Raw genomic sequence first — 24,341 nt, 5'->3', positions numbered from 1 at the left:
TTCTGCATATCACACCTTATTTAATTAGTATTTGGTCTCTGCAGTTTCAAACACATAGCTACAGCATGCAGGAGCAATCCCCTATGCCAGGTCACCTACCTTACTTCCCAGTTACAAGTGTGGGATGAAAGATTTGTGCTGGAGTCCTAGGAAGAAGCAACCTACTCCCCTTCACAGTTGTGTGTCTTTGTAATCAGTGTGTTTTTGTTCATGTTCATGGATCCTAGGTTAGATGCTGTGATACACTAGGGCCTTAGAGAGAGAGAGAGACACCACAGCTTGTCTGGAGGACAAAGAAAGAATGTCTATCTCACCTAGCTGTCTTGAGGAGACACTGGGAAGAATGATGGAAGAATTATTTTCCAATCACCTGACTCCGGGCTCATCATGTAAACATTTATTTGTATTTTAAGACTTCATACAATTTCAGACATCATCAAATCCATAGGGAGCATCAAAACCTTCTCTATGCTTTACTTCCCTATATAACACATGGGGATTTAATAAACATGTTATTTGTCCGACCTTGTTCAAATTCTGAGTTCAAAGATCACAGTGTGAACACTGTTTCAGTGTGTGTGTGTGTGTGTGTGTGTGTAAATTTGCATTGTAACATCCATGCACAGTACCAGGTCCAAGAGCCTTGAACATAAAGCAAGCAAGCATCCCATCTTCCTGCCTTATTGACGGAGATTTCTGTCCTGCCCAGTCCTGCAGTTGTCCAGTCCCAAAGAAATACAGAGGCTTATATTAATTATATAATATATATATATATACATATATATATATATTAAACCAATTAACTCAGGTTTCTTATTAACTCTTACATCCTACATTAACCCATAATTCTTGTCTGTGTTAGACTCGTGGCTTGGCACCTTTCCTCAGCGATGCATTCTCATCTTGTTTCCTCTGTGTCTGGATGACAACTGCAGGCTGACCCTTTCCTCTTCTCAGAATTCTCCTGTTCTGGTTGCCCCACTTATACTTCTTGCCTGGCTACTGGCCAATCAGCATTTTATTAAAGTAATACAGGTGAAAATCTTTATAGAATACAAGACCATTGTCCCACAGCACCATATGGAGAAGGAAGATACTGGGCAAGTGTTAAGTGTCTTCAATTTTCTAACAGAAATATGACCAAGGTAGGGGCTAGAGATATGGCTCAGAAGTTAAGAGCATTGACTACTTTTCTAGAGGACCCATGCCCAATTCTCAGAACCCATATGAAGGCTCACAATCTTCTGTAAGTCAAGTTTCAGAAAGTCTAACACTTTATTATGGCCTCTGTGGGCACCAAGCACATGATACATGGATATACATGCAGGCAAAACATCTGTGCATGTAAAATGATTTTTTTAAGTTTTAAAAATAAAATAAGTAGGGTCATGATAAAAAGGAAAGGTCTCTCAGGTATAACTAGAGATATAAAAGCAGTGACTTGTAAACCATATTGTTTAAAAAAAGTCAGTATTTACCAGGTAAATAGGTTTTAAAGAAGATTTTATGGATAAAAGCTATGTGAAACATTACATCTTTTTTTTCAAGGTTGATAAGTAATATATAATCCTTGATAAATATTATTTTCTTCAAGGCCAACACCACATATACACCCAAAAGAGAAACAATTAAAAATAATTTTATAATTTCCTTTCACTTCCACTCACAAACCCATGCCCACAGTCTGAACGTTCTTATGTGACATTTAAATTCTGAAATTGATAGGTGTTAGTAAAAATTATAATGGCCAGAGGAATCTTTACCCTACATATAAGCATTTCAAAATGAAAGGTAACCACAGGCTCTAAAAAGCTGCAGAGAAACCCTGTCTCGAAAAAACAAAAAAAAAAAAACAAAAAAAAAACAAAAAAAAAAATGAAAGGTAACCTAGTAATACAAAGACCATACACAACCAAAAATGCTCATTTACAAGGACGGTGGGATCCATTAATAAATGTATCCATTAATAAAAATCTGAGATTTTCACCAAAAGTCTTGACATAGAGATTTTATAACTGTAATAAAAATTTTAAACTATTTGAAACCCCCTTCATCACCATTTAAAACGCTTTTACATTTTTAGTTGCATCTCAGATGAAAGAGCAAAGCATGCTGGGAAGTGGTAAAAATATATATCAATCAATTTAATATAGTTCTTGAGGTCCTAGCTAGAGCACTAAGAAACATAAAGGAGATCAAGGGGGTACAAATTGGAAAAGAAGAAGTCAAACTCTCACTGTTTGCTGATAATATGATAGTTTACATAAGTGATCCCAAAAATTCTACCAAGGAACTTCTACAACTCATAAATACTTTCAGCAATGTAGCAGGATACAAGATTAACTCAAAAAAATCAGTAGCCCTCCTGTACACAGATGATAAAAGGGCTGGGGAAGAAATCAGTCAATCAACACCCTTCACAATAGCCACAAATAGCATGAAATATCTTGGAGTAACGCTAACCAAACAAGTGAAGACTTGTATGACAAGAACTTTAAATCTTTGAAGAACGAAATTGAAGAAGATACCAGAAAGTAGAAAGATCTCCCATGCTCTTGGGTAGGCACAATTAACATAGTAAAAATGGCAATCTTACCAAAAACAATCTACAGATTCAACACAATGCCCATCAAAATCCCAGCAAAATTCTTCACAAAGAACAGTACTCAACTTCATATGGAAAAGTAAAAATCCCAGGATAGCCAAAACAATCTTGTACAATAAAAGAATTTCTAGAGTCATCACAATCCCTGACTTCAAACTCTACTACAGAGCTACAGTACTGAAAACAGCCTGTTATTGGCATAAGAACAGACAGGAGGACCAATGGAACCAAATAGAAGACCTGGATATCCATCCAAACATCTTCGAGCACCTGATTTTTGACAAGGAAGCAAAAAATATCAAATGGAAAAAAGAAAGCATATTTACCAAGTGGTGCAGGCATAACTGGATATTAAAATGAAGAAAAATAAAAATAGACCCATATCTATCACCATGCACAAAACTCAAGTCCAAATGGATAAAAGACCTCAACATAAAGCCAGATACACTGAATCTCAAGATTATATCTCAAGAACTATATTAAATTGATTGATATATATTTTACCACTTCCCAGCATGCTCTGCTCTTTCATAGCATTTCTGCCCAAACTGTTTTTACAGTTGGGGTATTTTCTTCGTTTTTGTTCTCTTACTCCTACACCAGAACACTTCTGCTCAGTTTATGTTACACTGCATGAGCAACTTGCCCTGACTGAATTAATAATTCAGATCTCATCTTGGAGAACACTCAAAACATTTACTCCTTGCATTCTATTGTCTATGTGTCTGTCTCATTTGTCAGTCTACATTTCTAGGCATAGAAATGGCTATGGCCAGTGTTAGTGAAATGCGGGGTTTCACAAATTATATGATTTATGTGAGTGCAAAAGCATGACAGTGAGAATTAAGAGCATGTAGTTTGGTGTAGCTTTGCCAGTTATACTTTGAAATTTCACTTTCTTACTTGTAAACTAGAGATGGTCACAGAAAGACCTTAGAAGAGAAAAGTGGGAAGTACACTTGAACACATTGGCACAGGGAACCACTCTCTAAATATAGCCCCAGCAGCACAGACACTGAGAGAAACAATTAATAAATGGGACCTCTTGAAACTGAAAAGCTTCTGTAAAGCAAAGAACATGGTCAACAAGACAAAATGACAGCCTACAGAATGGGAAAAGATCTTCACTAACCCCACATCAGACAGAGGTCTGATCTCCAAAATATACAAAGAACTCAAGAAATTGGACACCAAAACAACACATAATCCAATAAAAAAAAAAAGATGGAGAACAGACCTAAACAGAGAACTCTCAACAGAGGAATCTAAAATGGCTGAAAGACACTTAAGGAAATGTTCAACATCCCTAGTCATCAGAGAAATGCAAACCAAAAAACTCTTGAGATTCCATCTTACACCTGTAAGAAGGGCCAAGATCAAAAACACTGATGACAACTTATGCTGGAGAGGTTGGGGGTGGGGGGGACTCTTCTGCATTGCTGGTGGGAATGCAAGCTGGTACAACTCCTTTGGATGTCAGTGTGGCGATCTCTCAGAAAATTAGGAAACAACCTTCCTCAAGACCCAGTAATACCACTTTGGGTATATATCCAAAGGATGCTCAATTATGCCACAAGGACATGTGCTCAACTATGTTCACAGCAGCTTTGTTTTTCATGGCCAGAACCTGGAAAACAACCTAAATGCCCCTCGACCAAAGAATGGATGAGGAAAATGTGGTACATTTACACAATGGATTACTACACAGCAGAAAAAAAAAATAACGACATTGAATTTTGCAGGAAGATGGATGGAGCTAGAAAACATTATTTTGAGTGAAGTAACCCAAAGAAAGACAATTATCACATATACTCACTCATAGGTGGTTTTTAAACATAAAGCAAAGAAAACCTGCCTAAAAACCACAATCCCAGAGAACTTAGACTACAATGAGGATACTAAGAGTGACTTACATGGGAAGTAGAAAAAGAGAAGATCTCCTGAGTAAATTGGAAGCATGGGGACCTTGCAGGAGGGTTGAAGGAGGGAGGGGGGAGGCAGGCAGGGGAGCAGAGACAAATGTAAAGCTCAATAAAAATCAATTTAAGAAAGTATACATCTATGTATTATTAGAGATAATAATAGTAGACAAGGACAAATCAAGGACAAATACTTGACTAATCTTCAAGTTTAGAAATACCTCCTGAAAGTATCAGCAACCACCAAGAGATCCAACTACAGAATACGAGCATTGAAGCACATGCTCTGCAATCCCAGAACTTAAAGTTCAAGGCTAGTTTGGGCTACACACAGATGGTAACTCAAACAAACAAATAGTAGGGAGAAAATGATAATGGAGAATTTTACACACAGGAGCGGTGTGATCTGATGTAGACTTTAGAACACTATATATAGCCATTTTATGGACCAGTGGTTCTCAACTTTCCTGATAGTGTGCCCTTTAATAGAGTTCCTCATATTATAGTGACCTCCCCATCACAACATTATTTTTGTTGCTACTTCATAACTGTAATTCTGCTATTGTTATGAATCAATGTAAATATCTGTGTTTTCTGATGGTCATAGGCAACCCCTGTAAAAGGGGTCACGACCTCTAGGTTGAGAACCGTTGTTGTAGAAGATAGACTTTGGGGTCACTGGGTTGCTGGCCATTAGAAATAATACACATGAGAAATGCTGAGCATATAAATGCAAAAGAAATAGACAACTTGAACAGACTAGAAGCAGTTTAGGGATGAAAACACAGAAGACTTAATACAGACTTAAGGAACCAATAGCATGCAACTAAACCAAAACAGATTATAACTCTCAAAAGCTGGACCATTGAATTGTTGCAGCCAATAGAGATACATACTGTCAAGGCAGCCACCTGTGCTCCATCCACAGAACCCATATGGTGGAAGAATAACTCTGACTCCCACAAGTTGCCTTCTAGCCTTCCCACACAGGCACGTATATGCAAAACAAATATAAGTAATCAAAAATTTTAAATTTAAAAGTCATCAAAAACTAGACCTAGTTAACTGATAATCTTATTGGGTAACTTGCTAAAAATAAGACCAACCATCTACTGGTACCCTCAGACACTTGAATTTTTAAACGCTTATTTTATTTTTATTTTTTTATGTGTTTGGGTGCTTTGCCTTCATAAGTATCTGTGCACCATGTGGATGTCTGGTACTTACAAAGGATAGGATTAGAGTTACAGATGGCTGTGAGCTGCTATATGTATGCTGGGTATTGAACCTGAGTCCTCTGAAAGAGCAGCCAGTGCTTTTAATCATCAAGCCATCTATCTCTTGGAGAAAGGGGCCAGGCTGCTTGTTGGTTCCTGGCCACCTGGCTAGCTTAGACAGGAAATAATTACACAGAAACTGTGTTAATTAAATCACTGCTTGGCCCATTAGCTCTAGCTTGTTATTGGCTAACTCTTACATATAAATTTAACCCATCTCCATTAATCTGTGTATTGCCACATGGCAGTGGCTTACTGGCAAAGTTTCGGCATGTCTGACTCTGGCCATGGCACCATGGCATCTCTCTAACTCCACCATTCTCCTCCCATGCTATAGGCCAAGCCAGTTCTTTATTCATTAACCAATAAAAGCAACACACAGACAGAAGGACCTCCCACACCATCTATCCAACCCCATTTTAATGGTTTCTCTTGGGGGGGGGGGGAAATAAAACCAAAAACATGTATATTTCTAATAGCAATATGTAAGTAAGGATTACATGGTGTCATGACTATAATTCCAGCATGAGGCAGGGAACCACAACTTCCAAGAGAACCTGGGCTACAAGGCAAAACTTGGTCTCTAGAAACAAAAATAAATGAACAGATCATAAACAGAGCAGCAGATGCTTGTTCTTGGTATGTTCATACATCTTTAATCCAACACATCATTTAGAGAGCTGTAATACAATACCCTAACAGTCACACTCAGTGCAATCATGGTACTGATACTCTGCTCCAAGAAAATCTATAGCAATGCACTTTTGGAGCTATTGGGCTTACAGTCTAATTCAGTCTGTGGTCAGGCTGAAGGGATTAAGAATTTATATTTGTGCATACAAAAATTATAATTCTACCCATACTTCCAGAATGCCAAATATACATGAAAAGTAACTAGAGCAATTAGTTTAAAACCCCATACACCAACAGCCAATCTTAGAAAGCACATATGTACATGGGTCTAAAAAGAAAGTATTTCTTTAGGGCAGCTCTCTAACATTTCCCACTTGAGCTTCTCTGAACTACTCTTGATGACTATCCTTCTTGGCAGGGATGTAACTACATGGTGGCATCATCACTCATCATTCCCAACACCAGATTTTCTAACCACGCCACATTCAATGAATATCAACACACTTTGGCCATAGGTTACTTCTATAGCTTACTACTGACCACAGTTGTTGTAATCTATTGCTCTTTTCTTCTTACCTTCCTGGCATAGTGTCTGGCCCTTGGTGTGCAAACTTACTAATCACTTTCTGTACAAATCAAACTTAAGTCTCTCTCCTAGACTGGTTTTACCATCAAAAATAGTGATAAAGAGGAAAAGGGAGAAAGTATAGTCTCTTATTGGCAACGTTAGTGTCAAGACTAGGATGTAGAGTGTAATCTTCTCCATCATGACTTAGCCTTTGAATAAAATGCAAATGAATCCATATGATCTATCCTGTGGTATCTAGTGCCATAGAGAGCTTGCTATTCCTGCCTACAAGGAAAGTAGATATGTAGATAGTTTGAGTTCATTAAGTGTAAGATCAACCAGTGAGATCCTGTCCCAAAGATAGACAAACAAAAAGATTTCAAAAGCGAAAAGGAGGCCATGGAGGGAAAGGAGAACATGCGGAAGGGTGGGGGGCATGAATACAGGAGGGCGGATTAACAAGAATTAATTTTGTTTTATAATGTCAGAATTAAAAGTCATACTGTGTATGCTGTTTTAAAAAAAAGTTTCCAAAATTACATGCAACTCACTATGCAAAATAAACCAAATCTGAATCGACTACAGCAGTGGACTAGAGCGTAATCCAGTCTGGAGAAGAACTTCAAAAGCAAGACAGCTCCAAAATTTCAAGAGAAATGGGGTATTTCTCATGTCCCAATCAATTCCTTTTTCTCTGTGTGAGTCACAAAGCCTAAATCCCAATCTGGACCTCTACTTATGACTGTAATAGATAAGGTACACTCTTCATGATTCCTGCCTGATAACAGGAAGAGATCAAATATAATACATTAATAAATTCTGCAACAGAATGTTTAGTCTCTAGTTTATCAATATTAGAAAGTAACATGAAACTTTTCATACATTGGGCCACATCAAGAGAATGAAGGCCAGCCCAGGCCAGCCAGAGACACTAAAGGAACAAATATGTGATGGAGAGGTGGGAAAGATAGAAAAAGGGAGCAGTGTATGGGCTAGGGATAAAAGGAGGGTCAGAGATGTGATAGAGGTGACAGGTAAGAGAGTGGACTGAGGTCTACAAGCTGTCATTGTCAAACCAGTAGGGTTGGCAGTATAATGTACAACAGCCTGGAGCGTCAGCAGGTACAGATTCAGCCCCCTAACCTGTAATGAGGTCTTGGGACTCCCCTGGTTCTGGGTAATAAAGGAAGCCAGAGATGATGATGGGTTCTTTTCTGGACTGGGCCTCAAGAACCACCATGGCCTGCAATACCACCAGAGGCCATGTTGGTGTTGGTGGTCCAAGCTGCTGCCCCAGGCCACAATGAAGCTTGTGATCCCGTATACAGTCTATGCCTCCGTTGATGCCTCAGTGATACCTCTGTTGTGCCTCTGCTTTGCTGCCTCAGGGAGCCATGCTGAAGTGAGTGGCCTGTGCAACCACCACCTGAGACCATGTTGAGGCTCGTGATCCATGCAGCCACTGAGAGTCATGAGTGGGTCAGTGGTCCAGCAGATATCTGCAACCTACATTACCATTGAAGTACATGCAGATAACCATGGTCCCAACGAGGCCTGAAGCAGCATGGGTGGGAGAGAGCCAGTCCCACCCAACTCCACCCCATTCAGACCATCTAATGGCTTTCCTCAGCTGAAGGCTTTTCTGGCACTGATGCAGACGAGGAAGACTCATCCTTCCTTGGGGATATGGCTACTAGAAATCTGACCACGCTATAGTGAATACTTGGACAACACAAAATGGACTTTTGTTTGTTTGTTTTCGAAGGGGGAGTCACAGGAGAGGGATGGACATGGGAAGACTGTGAGTTGAGCAAAATCGGAGCACATGATGTGAGATTCCAAAAAAAATCAGTAAAAATAAATTATTTTTTTAAAATGAAGAAATCATCAGTAGGCAAGTAGCAATGCTCATTAGTTCATTATTTGTTTATTTGTTAGTTTTTTATTTTTTTTTTTGAGGCAGGGTTTCTTTGTGTAGTCCTAGCTGTCCTGGAACTAGCTCTGTAGACCAGGTTGGTCTCAAATTCACAGAGATCTGCCTGCTCTGCCTCCTGAGTGCTGGGATTAAAGGCATGAGACACCACTACCCAATATAATGAATGTCCACTTATAATCTCTACTGTCTCTCTAATCAGAATCTTTTAATCAATTTACCAAAGTTATCCGTGAATAACAAGAAACTTAGAAAATGTTTCTTCAGAGCATATCTGCAACACAAGCACAAAACCCATATTCAAACAATTACATATTACCCAAAGAAGATTATTTCCATCACAATTAGCCCAGAGTATGCAACATATTTGCATTCGTTTTTAGTATCAAGCTGATGTTTATTTTTTTAAATTTGCTTAATTGACTATGGTGAAATTCTGAAATCATATAGGCCATGTGAAACCACAAAAGAGCACTTTTTAATTTTTCCCAATGCACCATGTTTCTACATGGCTCACATACATTTGTACAAGAAACGCTGTTAGTTTCTATATAAAGATTTCCATAAAATTTTTATAGTTTTTATAAATGCATAAAAATTGTTGGATTCATTATAACCTGTGTTTCAGTGCCAGCGGAAAGAAAAATGACCTGTGATTCTAATAGCAATCTCTGTATATGGGGGTGGGTACACATACACAGACCCCTCTTTCCAGGTCACTAAGACACTATTTTATCAAAATATACAATGAGCATTTGAAGAAATAACTTCTAGTACCCTCAACTCTAACAGCCACTCTTAGAACAAATGAGCTATAAAAGTACAATTATGAGAACAAATTAATAATTCTACATGTTTTAATGTAAGAATTACATTATGACCAGTATGCTTTAAAATCATGTATAATACCTGTTTCACTTGATACAGTACAATGCTATTTAAGGAAGTATCTGATAGGTTACTATGCCTTTATTTCATATTATTCTATGCCATACATAATTACTACCAATTATTAATCTGAAAAATGCCTATTGTTTTAAAACCAATAATTGGCTTTTGATGGGAGTAGTATCATTTACAAACATATAAGTTTAGCTATCATTTTCCCTTAATTCAATTAGTATTCATTAAAATGGTACTAACAAAGTTTTACAAATTATTCCCATAATTATGAATAAACAGAGTAAACAAAATGACATAGTACACCGAGCTGACTACAGAACTATGGTTTTATTTGTGAGTCAAAGACAGTCATGTTTTTTCTTATTTCCAGTGTCAGACTAGCATGCTATCTTTGAGAATGAGAGGACTGCATTACTATTGTGCTTCTGCACTGTAACAGGAATTTTCTACTGCTTATTGTTGGAGGCTCAAAAGAATAGGTTTTTCCCATAATCCAAAGTAATTCAAAATCCACCTTCAATTTCATAACCTTTAACTATTAAAAACTGCTGATTTCATTATATACCTATGAGTCAAAGAATTTCTTTTTCATCTCATACATAAGCTATTAGAAGATTATTTTTTCCAGAAGTACAAGATCCTTTCAAGTCAGAACCCTACTGCTGGTCAGAACTGCTGGTGTTTTAGTATTTAAACTAGTTAAGCTTTAAACAAAAGCAGATAAGTAAGCAGTGTGAACTCTGAAAAGCCCTTGCTTTTCCCGTTTTATTGTTTATTTTGCTTTTTAAAAATGCACTGTGCATCTTCCAGGAATTAACAAAGCCTATACTTCTAGGCTCACTAGATTTTGATGAACTATTGAGTGCTACACTGACTTAATGGTTTAAACCATAGATGTCACTGTGGTCTGACTGTGTCACAGACAACTTAAGGAGGGAAAACGGGGCACAGAGAAACCACTCTGTCAGTAATTACAACCAAGAGCCCTAAAATGTGGCTCAGGCTGCTCATTACTTCTTTCTGTATCAAGACCCTTATTTACATTTCAGATTACATTTTTTATGAAACAGTAAGATCTATCAGAGCTGAGAAGACTGAAATAATGAGGGGAAACATTTTAATAAAACGTGTTGGGTCTGCATTACTTCTGTGACAGAAAGAAAGGCTTCCTCTGTAGTGATGGATCATTTATTCCGCTTCTAAACGAGAAGCAAAAAGATGAAACTGATGAACTTTTACTGCCCGTTTGTCTTTAGCAGACAATTAAGACAGAGAAGATCAAAATGGATTATCATACCATGCAGACAACTGGCCCAACAGTAATACATCTCTGAGAGCACAGATTTGTAACTCTCTTTTATCCTCCCCTTTCTTCTTACTTCTTTTTCCACTCTAAAGGCAGTGCTAGCTTTGTGGCTCAAGGAGAGCCAAAAGGCTGGTCATCATTATTCAGCCACAGATGTCAATCTAACCTCCCTTTTTTCTCAGTTTCTAAAGCAGTGAGGCACAATAATTTGTGACAGATTCTTTTACTGTAAGGTACAAAGAACACACAGAATAAAACATCTAGCATCAGCCAGTGTCTCTGATCAAGTGTGCGGTACATGGGAAATACACTATATGTAAAAACAAGCTCTGGCAGTTTAGGTGAACGAGGAGTAAAAATCGAACGGAGAGGTTATGGGGGAGAGAACAGGGGTGTTCACACCCACACAGTGATAACTGTTATATTGGGTGGCCAATTATCTTAAATATTCCTTAAGGACCACATCATAAATGTTTTAATATTTGAAATACTGTACTTAATGCTTTCACAAAAATAGAAATATTCCTAAGAATCTCTTATAATGGTATACAGGAAATATATATCTGGGAAAGACAGATGATCTGGTTTATTCAAACAAATGACAACATGAAAAAAGCCTATGAAATCAGAATTAAAAATTATTTTAAACAAAAATTAAGAAATAAGCATTTCTTTCTTAATTATTATTATTAATTATAAATATTATAAATAATTATTATTTATTTCTTCATTCTCTTTCATAGTAGATATGATTCTCAAGTACATTTTTGGAAATTGGAAAACTATCTTCAAAAATCAAGTAGATTTTTCATATCTCATTTCCTGAGTTGTTTGGGATCAAGAACAAAAATTATATATCTTATATTTGAGGAGATGCTAAATAAAACTGTATTGTGTACATTCTGATAGGTTTTCCTTGAGCCCAAAGTTTGGTTCTCAAATTTCAGCACTGTGTCACTCCTCCAAACAAAGAAACAAATACCTCTATCCTGTGAGCAACTTTACAATAACTACAGCTGCTACTTCATAACTACCTACTATAATTTTAATCACTCGAACTTTGACAGAGAAAATGTATGTAAGGCCATCTTAATCAACTGGACTCCACATGCGATGAGAGTGCATAAAACAGTCTAGATTTTTCTGTGGATACACATATACATGTACATACACCCTCCTCAAACACATGAATACACACATGTACTAGGAAGAAAAGAACATAGATACTAAAACTCCAGATTGTTCCAGCAGTTTCTTCTGAGTAGTAAAATACCAGAATGGTTTATATTTTCTTTATGCTTCTTAAATTTTATTTTTGCCTTAGCTCTACTTTCTAGAGCTTTATTACAAACTTCTTACCTATGCAGTTTCTGAAGTTATATACTATAAAACTCATGTCTCTGTTTTGGCGTTAGTAGAGACCTCTGTCTGAAGGACTAGACCCAGATGGTAACCATGCTGTTCCAGGTTTTCTCCTAAAGAACTGTACCTCCCTAGATTATTCAGGTCAGCAGATCACAAAGGTTATTTACCTACTTAAAAAGATTTAAGAGAATACTTATTTCCTTAAGAGCTATGACCATCAGTAAATTACAAGCAACAGTTTTTCATCCTATAGATATTACTTAAAGAAAGATGATCAGAAATTTTCTTAAAATCATATAATCTTCAGATTATATTGTTTAATTGAAAGGACTTAATCTCATAGCAACTTAAAACATGATAAAAATTAACTCAACTAGTAGATGACAACGATAAGTAAGGTAAGATTTTAATTTATTTTTAAATCTTATTGTAATCTTGAGGTCAACACAAAACAAACCTGACCAACTCTCCCAGATTCTTATATCCTAACACCTTGTTACAAAGCATGTCATTACGCTGCTTATTTTGTATTGCTGGATACACTGTCACCCCTGTTTCAAAAGGACATATTAGACTCCTAACTCTCTCTATGACAGGCCACAATACAAAGATGCTACCACTGCCTTGCGTGTTTCTTTTCATTATATTTACCCTCACTCAAGGACTTGTAACAAAAACTTTGAATGAATACATCAGGAGCATGCTTTGTGCACAATATTCCATGTGTGAAAGGTTTTATAAAGCTGTAAAAGATAAAAAGTAATAGCATTGTTGTAAAGATGCTTTTTGATTATTTAAAAACTATGCAAACTGAAAACTTAAACTAAAAATGTAATGAGTCAAATAAAGCCACAAAGTGTCTTCAGTATTCCTTGGGGTGTAAAATGGAGCTTCAACATATAACCTGGAACCAACTATAGAGTAGACTGACATGAGAACTTCAACAATGTTGTGCCATTGTTCATGGAGTGCTGGAAATTTGAAAGATGATGGGACTACCCAAGCAGCCTTAGCACTCCCTACCATGGTCAAAGCCACTTTCTCCCTGAAAGTACCTGCTTTACTCCAAGGTGACAACAGTAGTGTCACCTGCACTGCAAATTCCATGGTAATGTTAAAAGGCTCCTTCCCTTTTTGGTCAGACTGCTTGACTCCTTAAAAAGTATATTTTAAAAATAAATCATCAGTTCACAGGCATCTCAGAAAGAATTTCCTATTGACCCACAGGCAATGACGCACCTAAAGTGGAATCTCTTGCTTAGCTGTTGTGCATAGCCCTCTGGAGGAAACACTCCAAATTTAGCATTAATATTTTCAATCCTACTTCACTGTGCTTTATATTTTGTCTCTGGTTCCTAATTACCACTTCTATTCCTTTCTAAATTTCATTTATCTCTTTCAGTAAAGAGAACAGTAATAATATGTTGAACAACTCTGAAATAAATTTTGTCATGTAAAAAATTAATTACGCATTCCAAACCTGGTCACTGTAGTCCTCTGGGAATTGCCTCTGCACCTCAGGATCTGTAAATAATTGACAGATAATATTAATTGGCTTTGGATTAGTGAGCAAGCAGAGGATCACACATTAATATTTGATCAGAAGATGATAGCAGCCCTGGCAGGGGATCCAAGGGGGCAGCTGAGGCTGCTATGTTGATGAGCACAAGGAAGGCCTCAGCAAGGCACTCCCATTGCCCTCCTCCAGAAATACAAAAAAGAAAAGATTTAAAGGCCTGATGCTACTGTTAACTTTAGAACTATTACCTAATATAAAAATCTTGCCAGCTGCAAGCTGCCCTCAATATACTTTTCCAAAGAAAATGAGTCTTAAACCTGCTTGACTTTTCTTCTCTAATCAGCAGCCTTTTTTTCATCATTACGAATGTTGGCCTGATCAGCCTAAGTACCAGACACAGACCAGGGAGAAAGGGACAGCAAGGGTGGAATTCTTTCAAGAAACAAATGTAAAAGTCAGCACTTCAGAAAATAAAACATAGCTTTCCCCAAGTGCTTATGAAAACAAAGCTACAACTAAAGGAAGTTTCCTTCAGAGCAAACCAGTACTTTTGGTCTGGTTCGTTAGTTTAAAAAAAAAATCAAGTATTATATGAAATGATTCTTACCTTGACATAATTAGGTTTGTATAGAAACTATAAAAATACAAAAGTGAAAACAGCTTTTCTGATCACCTCTGTAGTATGGGGGGGTCACTTAATGTTTAAATCATAATTGCAAGATGTTATATCTGTAAGTCAATATAGACATGTTCTAAGTAATAAATAAATAAATAAATAAATAAATAAATACCTAAACTACAGCCAATAGGAAAGCAAGTAATCTTTTCAATAAAAAAAAAGATTTGGCTCCTCAGAGATAATGCTGCAGAGATGACGGGTCAGAATACCATATATTTGGGAAATCATGTATCAATGCAAAAAAAAAAGTTTCCTTCTAACAGTATCTCACGGTACACTGCTTGTTTTTCTTATGTGTCTTTAACAGCTACACTAAACCGCCAACTGGCTTCTCTGTGAACAGAAATCCTCGTAAAGGTTCAAATCTTTCAAGTCACAATTAATTCTTCAGTGAAAACAGACCAAAAAGAGGTGAGGGAACTAAACTTACTACCTTTAAATTTCTGAAATATCTGTTTAAAAATCATGAAAGCTATTGGACACATTTTTAAAATCTAAGATTATTGCAAGGAACAGAAATATTCACAAATACCAAAAATATTGTTCCCCATATAGGTGATACATAATAAAGATTGTTTTTGGTTCTTTGGGTGTTCTGTGCTTAGCTTTCCAACAGATGGCTACTATTATGGAAAACCACAACCAATCAAAATGCAGAGTTGTGGGTCCCAGTCCCAATGGAAACAACTCCCACACCTAAGACTAAAGGAACATTGTAGAGAAGGGGCAGAAAGATTGCAAGATCCAGAGAATCAAGGAGTTTCTTGTGAGATAGTCTCCTAGTAATTACACTCAAACAGTCTCACCAACATGACTACCTAAACATGAGCTAAGCACAGACAACAACCGTAGACATGACAAAGTGGATGGGGGAAAAACCACAAAGCCTCAATCCTACACAAAGAATTGCACATGACTAAAGAACACTGGGAGTGGGATAAATGATCTTCCACAGGAAGAGCACAGGAACTGGTTGTGCAGTCCTAAAGGGTAAGCCTGAAAACACACGAACAGGTAACATTTTACAGACTGAGCAGGTATCAGGAATGTACATGTATATTCATATCCACATACGCATACAACAACCATGAATTTGAAAGATATCAAGAAAAGATATATGGGAGAATTTGTAGGAAGGAAAGGGAATGAGAAAATGATGTAACTAAATATAATCTTAAAAGAAATAATAAAATAAATTTTAAAAAAAGACAAGTGGAAATCACCTTATCTCTTTACCTTCACCTTCTGAGAAGTGACTAATGACGTGTCTATATTGAGACCTGGGGAGTTCTAGAGTAATGCTCTCTCTGCAGCACCACTGAGGGCCACCCTTCTGAGCCAGAGAGAAAAGGTGTTGCCTGTCTTTGGCCTGCTGGCTTGAACTATACAAGGACTCGGCTCTCCAGAGACAAGTGGCCAGAAGGCAATAACTGGCAGTCAAGATAGGGATAGTACCTCTTTTATCCAAAATGCTTGGGACCGAGTGTTAAAGATTTGTGAGGTTTTCATATTTTAGAAATATTTACAAAGACTTCATGAGCTAAACATTCTTGCCAAAATGCCAACATCTGATGTTAGAGCATTTCAGATCCACACATGTTCAAACTGTATGGGGCCAAACAAAGAAAAGTTAGTAGCAAGGTATGACAGACAGCCTAACAAACCTGGTGGGTAGCAAAGCTAAAAAAAGCACAGTGACTATCATTCCTGAAACATATAAAATTATCTGATAGAAACAAACTCAAAAGCAGCATCTCTAAGATACTGAGAGGCACAACGAACCAGACAGTGGGAAAGCCAGAATCACTCACAACTTGCTCCTTTTCTCCCAAATGCCATGTGATTAACATACTCTTTAACCATATATATGACTTTATATTGGATTCTTAATAGCACACCTTCTATCAAAATACCAGCAGAAATAAAAGACACAGGACTTATTTTTGTGGCACCATTTTGTGAAGGGATAAACGCTAAAAATCAAAATTTGTGGTTTATTCTTCAAACTTTGCTATTGTGTGGTACAAAGTTTTAAATCTCTTTTTAAAACTTCTATTAATAAGAAACCAGAGTAATTAAAAACCCATTGCTTTAAAATAGTATTTTCAATAATTTTTTTCATATATACAATATAGAAGAATTAAGAAAATAAATGGAAGAGGCCGGGCGGTGGTGGCGCACGCCTTTAATCCCAGCACTCGGGAGGCAGAGGCAGACGGATCTCTGTGAGTTCGAGGCCAGCCTGGTCTACAAGAGCTAGTTCCAGGACAGGCTCCAAAGCCACAGAGAAACTCTGTCTCGAAAAACCAAAAAAAAAAAAAAAACCAAAAAAAAAAAAAAAAGAAAGAAAGAAAAAAGAAAATAAATGGAAGAGATGAATCCAGTTTGGAACGCTGAAAGTAAAGATGACTATGCCAGCAAGTAAAAAAGGCTACCCCAAGTACATTATAGTAAACACCGCTTCAATTGTTGGCAGGATAAACGCCCAAGGAGAGTCTCAGATTTTAACAGAACAATGTTCCAGGACAAAACATTCACTATTGTTTACTACAATTCAAGCATGAGACTTTTGCTTGGTTTTCTTTACAGTCTCAGAGGTTTACAAAAAGCAAACTTCATGAGTCCTTAACATTCTCTAAAACATTACTTTTTTTAAGGCAATGCTTAAAAAAATTAGACCACGTCTAATCTATAAAGTTCCATTCAATTAATTCAAAGATTCAGTCTGATAGTCAATAAAACTATGAAAGCTATTTTGTAAAACTTAAGACAGAGACTGCAAAAATTTATTCGAATTATCTTAAAACATCTATTTTGTACAAGAAGCTGTAATCTTTTTTTTCACATTGAATTGATCAGGATGCCATAATGCCACCAAAATACTGAAATTGGAAAATGTGAGTTAAAAAGGTCCAAAGACAGTCTATTTTCTCAAGCAACACAGCACCCTCCTTACTAACAGCTTCAGCATGGTACATACAAAACATAGCACCCTGCAGTTAAGCGAACCGCCTTTAAATTTCTGTCTGGCAGCAATTCACTTGTGCGTCTGTATGTTTTTTACAAGTACTCTATGTATTTCATTGCATCAGCTGCATTTCTTTGAGTTTTAAGTGGTCTGGGAGCATTTTATGAAATGTTCTATATATTTATATGGAAAATAATGTACACTGGAAAATAGCATCAGTCTGATATTTATATATTTGTTTATTAATCCACCCTCAAGTGCTGTAACTTCTTATGTCCCCAAACACCTTCTCATTCAGAAGCTCATCACCAAATGCAGTGTGACCACTTTGAAGGCAAAATCAAATCTGCAGATCAGAGTGTTACAGTGGACGAGCACAAGCTAGCAATGTGCTAAGGCAGGTGGTCGCATATGTCAGGCTTTTCACTGAGAACTGTCTCTCAGACAGAAAATTAAGAACATAACAAGATAGTCTTTTTCTTAACCTCCTGTCTTGGCAACTTTCTTCTGATTCAAATTTAAAAATCAATTACGTCTCCCAGGTAAACACTTTTCTTTTGTTGATGTCATTTTTGGATAAGGTTCCAAAGCTGTCCTACAAATCACAATATAAACCAGGCTGGCCTCAAAATCATAGAAATCTTCTGAGTGGTGGGATCAAAGGCAAGAATCATCACATCCAACAAGAAAACACTTTTCGATTAAAAAAACTGTATTTAAAATACCTTGTCAACAATATGGATCATCAGATTATGTCTTTTGCTGCAAAGGCCTGAAGAGGATCTCTGGACAAAGCTTCATGTCACATCAGTATGAAGAAGGACACTGCCTTCTCCTGGCAGCATGACCATCTACAAGTCCGTCCTCACAACACTACTTCTCCTATGGGCCACAAGGCAAAATTGTCACAGTGTAGGATTCTCAGCAGTACAATCTCATCCCAGCAGAGAACATGGCTGTGCTGTGAACAGAGAACTCCAGAAAGAAAGGCTGGCTTTCTTCAGTCTCAATAACCCATGTTTTCTAGTCTCCAACTATACATACTTTTAAATATTTAATAAGACATAGCAAGTTACCACAGGATGTTTAATTAACAGAATAAAAGTTTGGGCAAGACTCACTGGAAAGGGGCTATAACTTATTTTATACAGCTCCAAAATCCTTGCCATTTGCCTTAGGCTTTAAGTTCCTAGAAAACCTGGTAGAGAGTTTTTTTACAACAGAAATACAAAAAAAAAAAAAAAAATCATAAAAGGCCATGGTTATGTATGCGGTCTCATTTGCACATTGGTAACTAATAGGTAAACACACACACACATCATTCCAAATTATTTCTGGTTCTCTCTCCCTTACCCATAACTGACTTCATTTGAAGAGGAATGCACGGCATATTTTCTAATTGATTATTGACAAGTATGCTGACTTTATTTTGTATGAAATATACTATAACTATATACTAACTGAATGTCACAAACTTCTAGGAGACTCTTAAAAGAAGCTACCCACGTGGCAGTTCACTTGAGAGCCTACACTGCTTTCGCTTTTAAAATACTAGAGATCAAGGTAGAAAAAGTTACATTTAATGCCTACTGAACCTATACAACCTTTGTCTCTAGGATGTTTCAGGAAATAAAAGACAAAATACTGAACATCTTTGGATTTCACAATTTTAAAGGCCTGTCCTTTAAAATCAAAGCTTTAAACATCAGCTATCAGCCACATAATCTAATTGCTCGATTTCATGGAGTTTAAGACAACTATCTCCCTTTCCTACAGCCATAAACACTAAATCAAGCTGTAATCAGATTTAATTTTCCAGATGAGAAGACGGGAATATGCTGCAACTAGGATAATCATACACTTCAATGTTCTTTCCTTAATGGCATTTTCCAATTTTATACACCAAAACTGTACGCTGAGTAAATAGTCCAAGAATTGTAACACCTTTTGAGGGTCATCTCAGTGTTTCTCTAAACATATTTAGAAGTAAACTTTACTTCAAGATGTTAATTCTTTGCATAATATAAAGCTAAAGTTTCCTGAGGATGAGATTACAAACTAGACTGAGCCAAATAAAAAGCTTCAGGGACAGATATTCTCATTAAACACATGAAAACTACAAAAATTCAGCTATGCTTACTTTATAACCACAAAATACTCAAATTGGTGGTTTCGTATTTTAAGTGAACATAATCATTCCAGCAAGGCACTCATTTCTATCACAGTTAAATCTTACCTATTAAAAATGTCACATATGAAAAGAAATGCTTCAAATATTTTACATAGTTTTAAAAGTAGTACTCCTTTCCTGACAATGGAACAAGAGTTTGCCTTATTTGTATGTTTTAAGTTAATAATTACTAATCCTAAAAATGAAATTTGGTCCTGAAATCTCAGAAGAGTATAAATAAATAGCCCACTAATTAGAAAAGCAATATTTCTAATTTCTTCAAATGAACCGTTATTTGGAACTTATCACCTAGAAAAAAAAATCTACTCCATGAATACACATACTGCCTTGAAACATGAAAACTGAACACATAAAAACATTGAGTAGATTTTAAACCACGGCTCAGTTCTAGCACTTCCTCCCAACACTGGAATTTCAAACCAATTACATACTATTTCATAGCTGCCAGACTGATAACATAGACACAACACAGTTGGCCACTGACATGTATAATAAAAACACGAATAGTGTTTCTCAATGAAGGACAGAAAACCCACCTCAGTATGGTAAGCAATAGAGCATTCAGGTGCTGGCCGACTCCTCCTCAGACTAACATATTCTGCTCTTCCGACATACCCTGGTCTGACATGGCTAGTAATGCATAAACAGCAGACAAGGACCTATTGTTTTCAGCTGCTGGAGTTATGAATGTAGTACAGTTACCAATTAAGTGAATCAAAAAGACCTAAATGCATCAGCTGTTCTGCAAATAATGAGTCCTTTGACATCATAGAGAAAATCTAGATAATTCATCTTGCCTTCTGGAAAATGATGGATTATTTTAACCAGAAAATGCCATCACTTACTGATAAATTAAAATATTTCTCATAAATAACTTCACTTACAAAAGGAATACATTTGTTCCTTAACCAAATTTATACCTCATACACCCAAAGTGATGTTCTCACTTAAAGTTGTTGGCTCCCCTAATATACCCCAGTTTTCAACCTAGGCATTTAAATTTAAATTGTTATGGTTTCTTTTTACTTAGTTTGGGATTTGAAAGTAATTTCTTAGATCTATCAAATTGGTCAATTAACGCATAAAGATGAATATCACCTTTTAAATAGTTATCTCAGTTTCATGAAAGTTTTCTGTGAGTTACAATTTATCTTATCTAGATGCTGTTTTCTGAAGTACTGGGAATACTATCTGGGGCCTCACGCATGCAAAGCAAGTGCTCTACCACTGAGCAAACAGTCTCAGTCTTATTCAATTTTTTTAAACAAGTAGCAGAAATGTTACATCTTATATTTACTTTAGACTTAAATTACAGCTGTGCCTTTTATATTCTAAAGGTGACATTACTACATATGGTCTTTATAGCCATATAACATCTGTAATTATGTGGGGGGGAAGGAGAAAATTATTTACTCAAAACTACTGATAGAGTACCTGCAAAACATCAGCAGCACTGTGACAGGCATGCTACATAAAATTTCTGTTATTCACTTTCATAATAAAGTTTTCCTCAGTGATTATCATGTCAGTTTTATTATAAAGAAAGCAATAGGGTTGCCTAGAGTTTTACTAACTTGTCCAACATTTAAAAACCAGTACGCATTTGTGTTACAAATACTCCATGTCCAGGCCAGGTGATGAACAAGCCCCTCCAGAGTTCAAGTTTAATAGAGCATAACTGGAGAACACTATGCTTAAAAAGCAGCTACCTTGGAGCCCATCGAGCGCTAAAGCAGGGATTACCCTAGGGAATTGGAACCTTGTCCAAAAGCGGCAAAGGCTTCCTGCAAGAGAGGCAGGGGAAATGTAGCTTTAGACTGACAGTCAAGCCCATGATGCTATACCTGAATTCTTAACAGAACACAGAATAGAGCCAAAATATTTGGTGGAGTTAGGTTCCATGTTTTACTTAGCTTGTTTCCTACAAAAGTCTTTCCTGTTAGAAATAATCAACAAATAGAGAGAAAGAAAGAAGGAAAGAAAGAGAGGGGGGAAGGAAGGAAGGAAGGAAGGAAGGAAGGAAGGAAGGAAGGAAGGAAGGAAGGAAGGAAGGAAGGAAGGAAGGAAAGAGAAAGAAAGAAAGAAAGAAAGAAAGAAAGAAAGAAAGAAAGAAAGAAAGAAAGCTAATTTAAATGCCCTGTCTCTTCAAGTGGATTAAAAAAAAAAAAAAAACCTGTTATCCTCTGTGAGCAGAGCTGTCACCTGTCACCAGGATTTTCTTGGGCATAGTGACTCACCTGCAATCCAAGCACTCAGGAGGCTAGGGAAGAAGGATCAAGAGTTTAAGGTTAGCTTGGCTATACTAAAATAGCTCCAGTCCAGGGGCTGGAGAGATGGCTCAGAGGTTAAGAACACTGACTGTTCTTCCAGAGGCCCTGAGTTCAATTCCCAGCAACCACATAGTGGCTTACAGCTAGCTATAATGAGATCTGATGCCCTCTTCTGGCATGTAGGCAGACATGGGAACTAACACTGCATACCAAATAAATAAATAAATAAATAAATTTTAAAGAAATAGATTTTAAAAAAAAAAGCTCCAGTCCAGCCAAGCCGGCTAGTGAGATCATGTCAAAAAATCAAAGTGGAACAAATTTCTTCTTGGTGAATTCTCTGTCTCTGTGAAAACAGTTGCCTGCCCTTAGCTATCCCGTAAGAGAAATGATACCTATATCCACACTATAGATTTTTTTAATATTTGTTTATTTATTATGTATACAATATTCTGTCTGTGTGTGTGCCTGCAGGCCAGAAGAGGGCACCAGACCCCATTACAGATGGTTGTGAGCCACCATGTGGTTGCTGGGAATTGAACTCAGGACCTTTGGAAGAGCAGGCAATGCTCTTAACCTCTGAGCCATCTCTCCAGCCCCCCACACTATAGATTTTTAAGATAAATATATGTAACATAGAATTTACAATTTCAAAGATGCTTTAGTGTATAGTGCCCCAGCACTGAGTGCACTCATTGCTACTTGAACAGTTTCCATTTATTTCCAGAATCTTTCACCTTTTCCAGATGAATTTTGAACACATTAACTACTACCTCCTCTTTATTCCTTCTTTCCAGTTGACTTTGTGCCTCTATTAATTAATGTGACTACTCTAGGGAGCCCGTGTAAGTGAATTCATGCAGTATTAGTCCTTTTGTAACTGTTTTGTTTAATGTGGTCTAATGACTTCAAGATCTGTGTTATAATATAAGTATTGCTATCTTTCCTTTAAAATGAACACTACTGTGCATTAGGCACACTGTCTGCTTCGTATCTTATTAATAGACCCTTGGGTTAATTTCCTTTTGCCTATTGTATATAAAACATGTATAAATATGGATGTACAAATATCTTTATAATGGCTTCGCTTAAGATTCTAGACTGTTAGTGACAGTCTAAAAATTTTTTCATTTATTTTATGTGTATTGGTGTTTCTGTCTGTATGTATATCTGTGCATCACATGCATACCTGCTGCAGAGGCCAGAAGAGAGTGTCAGGTCCCTTGGGACTGGTGCTACAGATAGTTGTTAGTTGCCAGTGCCTGCTTTCACTGCTGTTGGATATATGTCCACTGGAATTATTGAAAAATAGAATTCTATATTAAAATTTTTAGTTAGCCATGATGGCTCATACCTTTAATCTTAGTACTCATTAGGCAGAGGCATGTACACCTCTCTAAGTTTCAGAACAGTCTGCTCTACATAATAAGCTCCAGGCCATCTAGGGCTACATACTGAGACCTTGTCTCAAAACAAAACAAAACAAAACAACAACACCAACAAAATTTTAAAGACCTCTACCCTTTTTCTCATGCTTTCACATCATAGAAAAACCTTAATCATTCTGATATAAAACTGTTACTACCATGAGCTAGCTAAGAGATGGCTCGGAAGTTACAAGCACTGGCTGTTCTTCTAGAGGACTACGGTTTGATTCTCAGCACCCACATGGCAATTCACAACCTTCTGTAGCATCAGTCCCAAGAGAACCTGACACTCTCTCGTGGCCTTTGTGCACCAGGCAGCACAATTTTTTCTTGCATCTATCAAATACCAGGTTTTACAATCACACAAAACAAATTTTCATCTAGTCCTCAAAATTTACCAAACCATATATCAGCTTTCCAGGCTTTACAAAGTTAGAAAGAACCACCTGGTGCATGCTTCTCCTAACAGCCTCAGTGATAGGGAAAGAAGTGTCCCACAGGTACAACTGGGGTCACTACTGAACTGGACTCTGAGATTCACTTGCACAAGCCAATAGAAAATACATCATGATTCATGATAGAAATCCTGTGTAAGTACTCTATAAAACTTTTTTATAGAGTGCTACATTTACAATAATTTACATAACATAGCTAGTATCAAGCAGCTAAATTCCAATTCTTTGTTCTCTTAAAAAAAGAAATAGCACAGCATTTTAAATTAATGATATGCTTCTGAATATGACCCTATCAAGCATTCTTAAGGGGCTTCATAACACGA

General features: G+C 36.8%; 1 protein-coding gene across 12 annotated transcripts in view; it reads right to left on the bottom strand.

Annotated features, from left to right (window-relative positions):
• Window positions 1-24,341, bottom strand: part of Dennd1a (DENN domain containing 1A) — a 533,475-nt gene that overhangs the window by 380,873 nt on the left and 128,261 nt on the right. For 9 of the 12 annotated variants that reach the window (XM_038335860.2, XM_038335849.2, XM_038335850.2 and 6 more), the window contains one exon: window positions 13,990-14,033. The exons of 2 other annotated variants lie outside the window; for them this stretch is intronic. In XM_038335860.2, the coding sequence (XP_038191788.1) occupies window positions 13,990-14,033 (44 nt within the window). Of the gene's footprint in view, window positions 1-13,989; window positions 14,034-24,341 lie in introns of those variants that run through there. One more of the 12 variants, XM_038335858.2, reaches the window with a different exon arrangement.

The sequence above is a fragment of the Arvicola amphibius genome, chromosome 7, assembly GCF_903992535.2.
Source record: "Arvicola amphibius chromosome 7, mArvAmp1.2, whole genome shotgun sequence".
NCBI classification, from domain to species: domain Eukaryota; kingdom Metazoa; phylum Chordata; class Mammalia; order Rodentia; family Cricetidae; genus Arvicola; species Arvicola amphibius.
The sequence above is the reverse complement of the archived record's forward strand: the minus strand, read 5'-3'. Positions and strand labels throughout refer to the sequence as shown.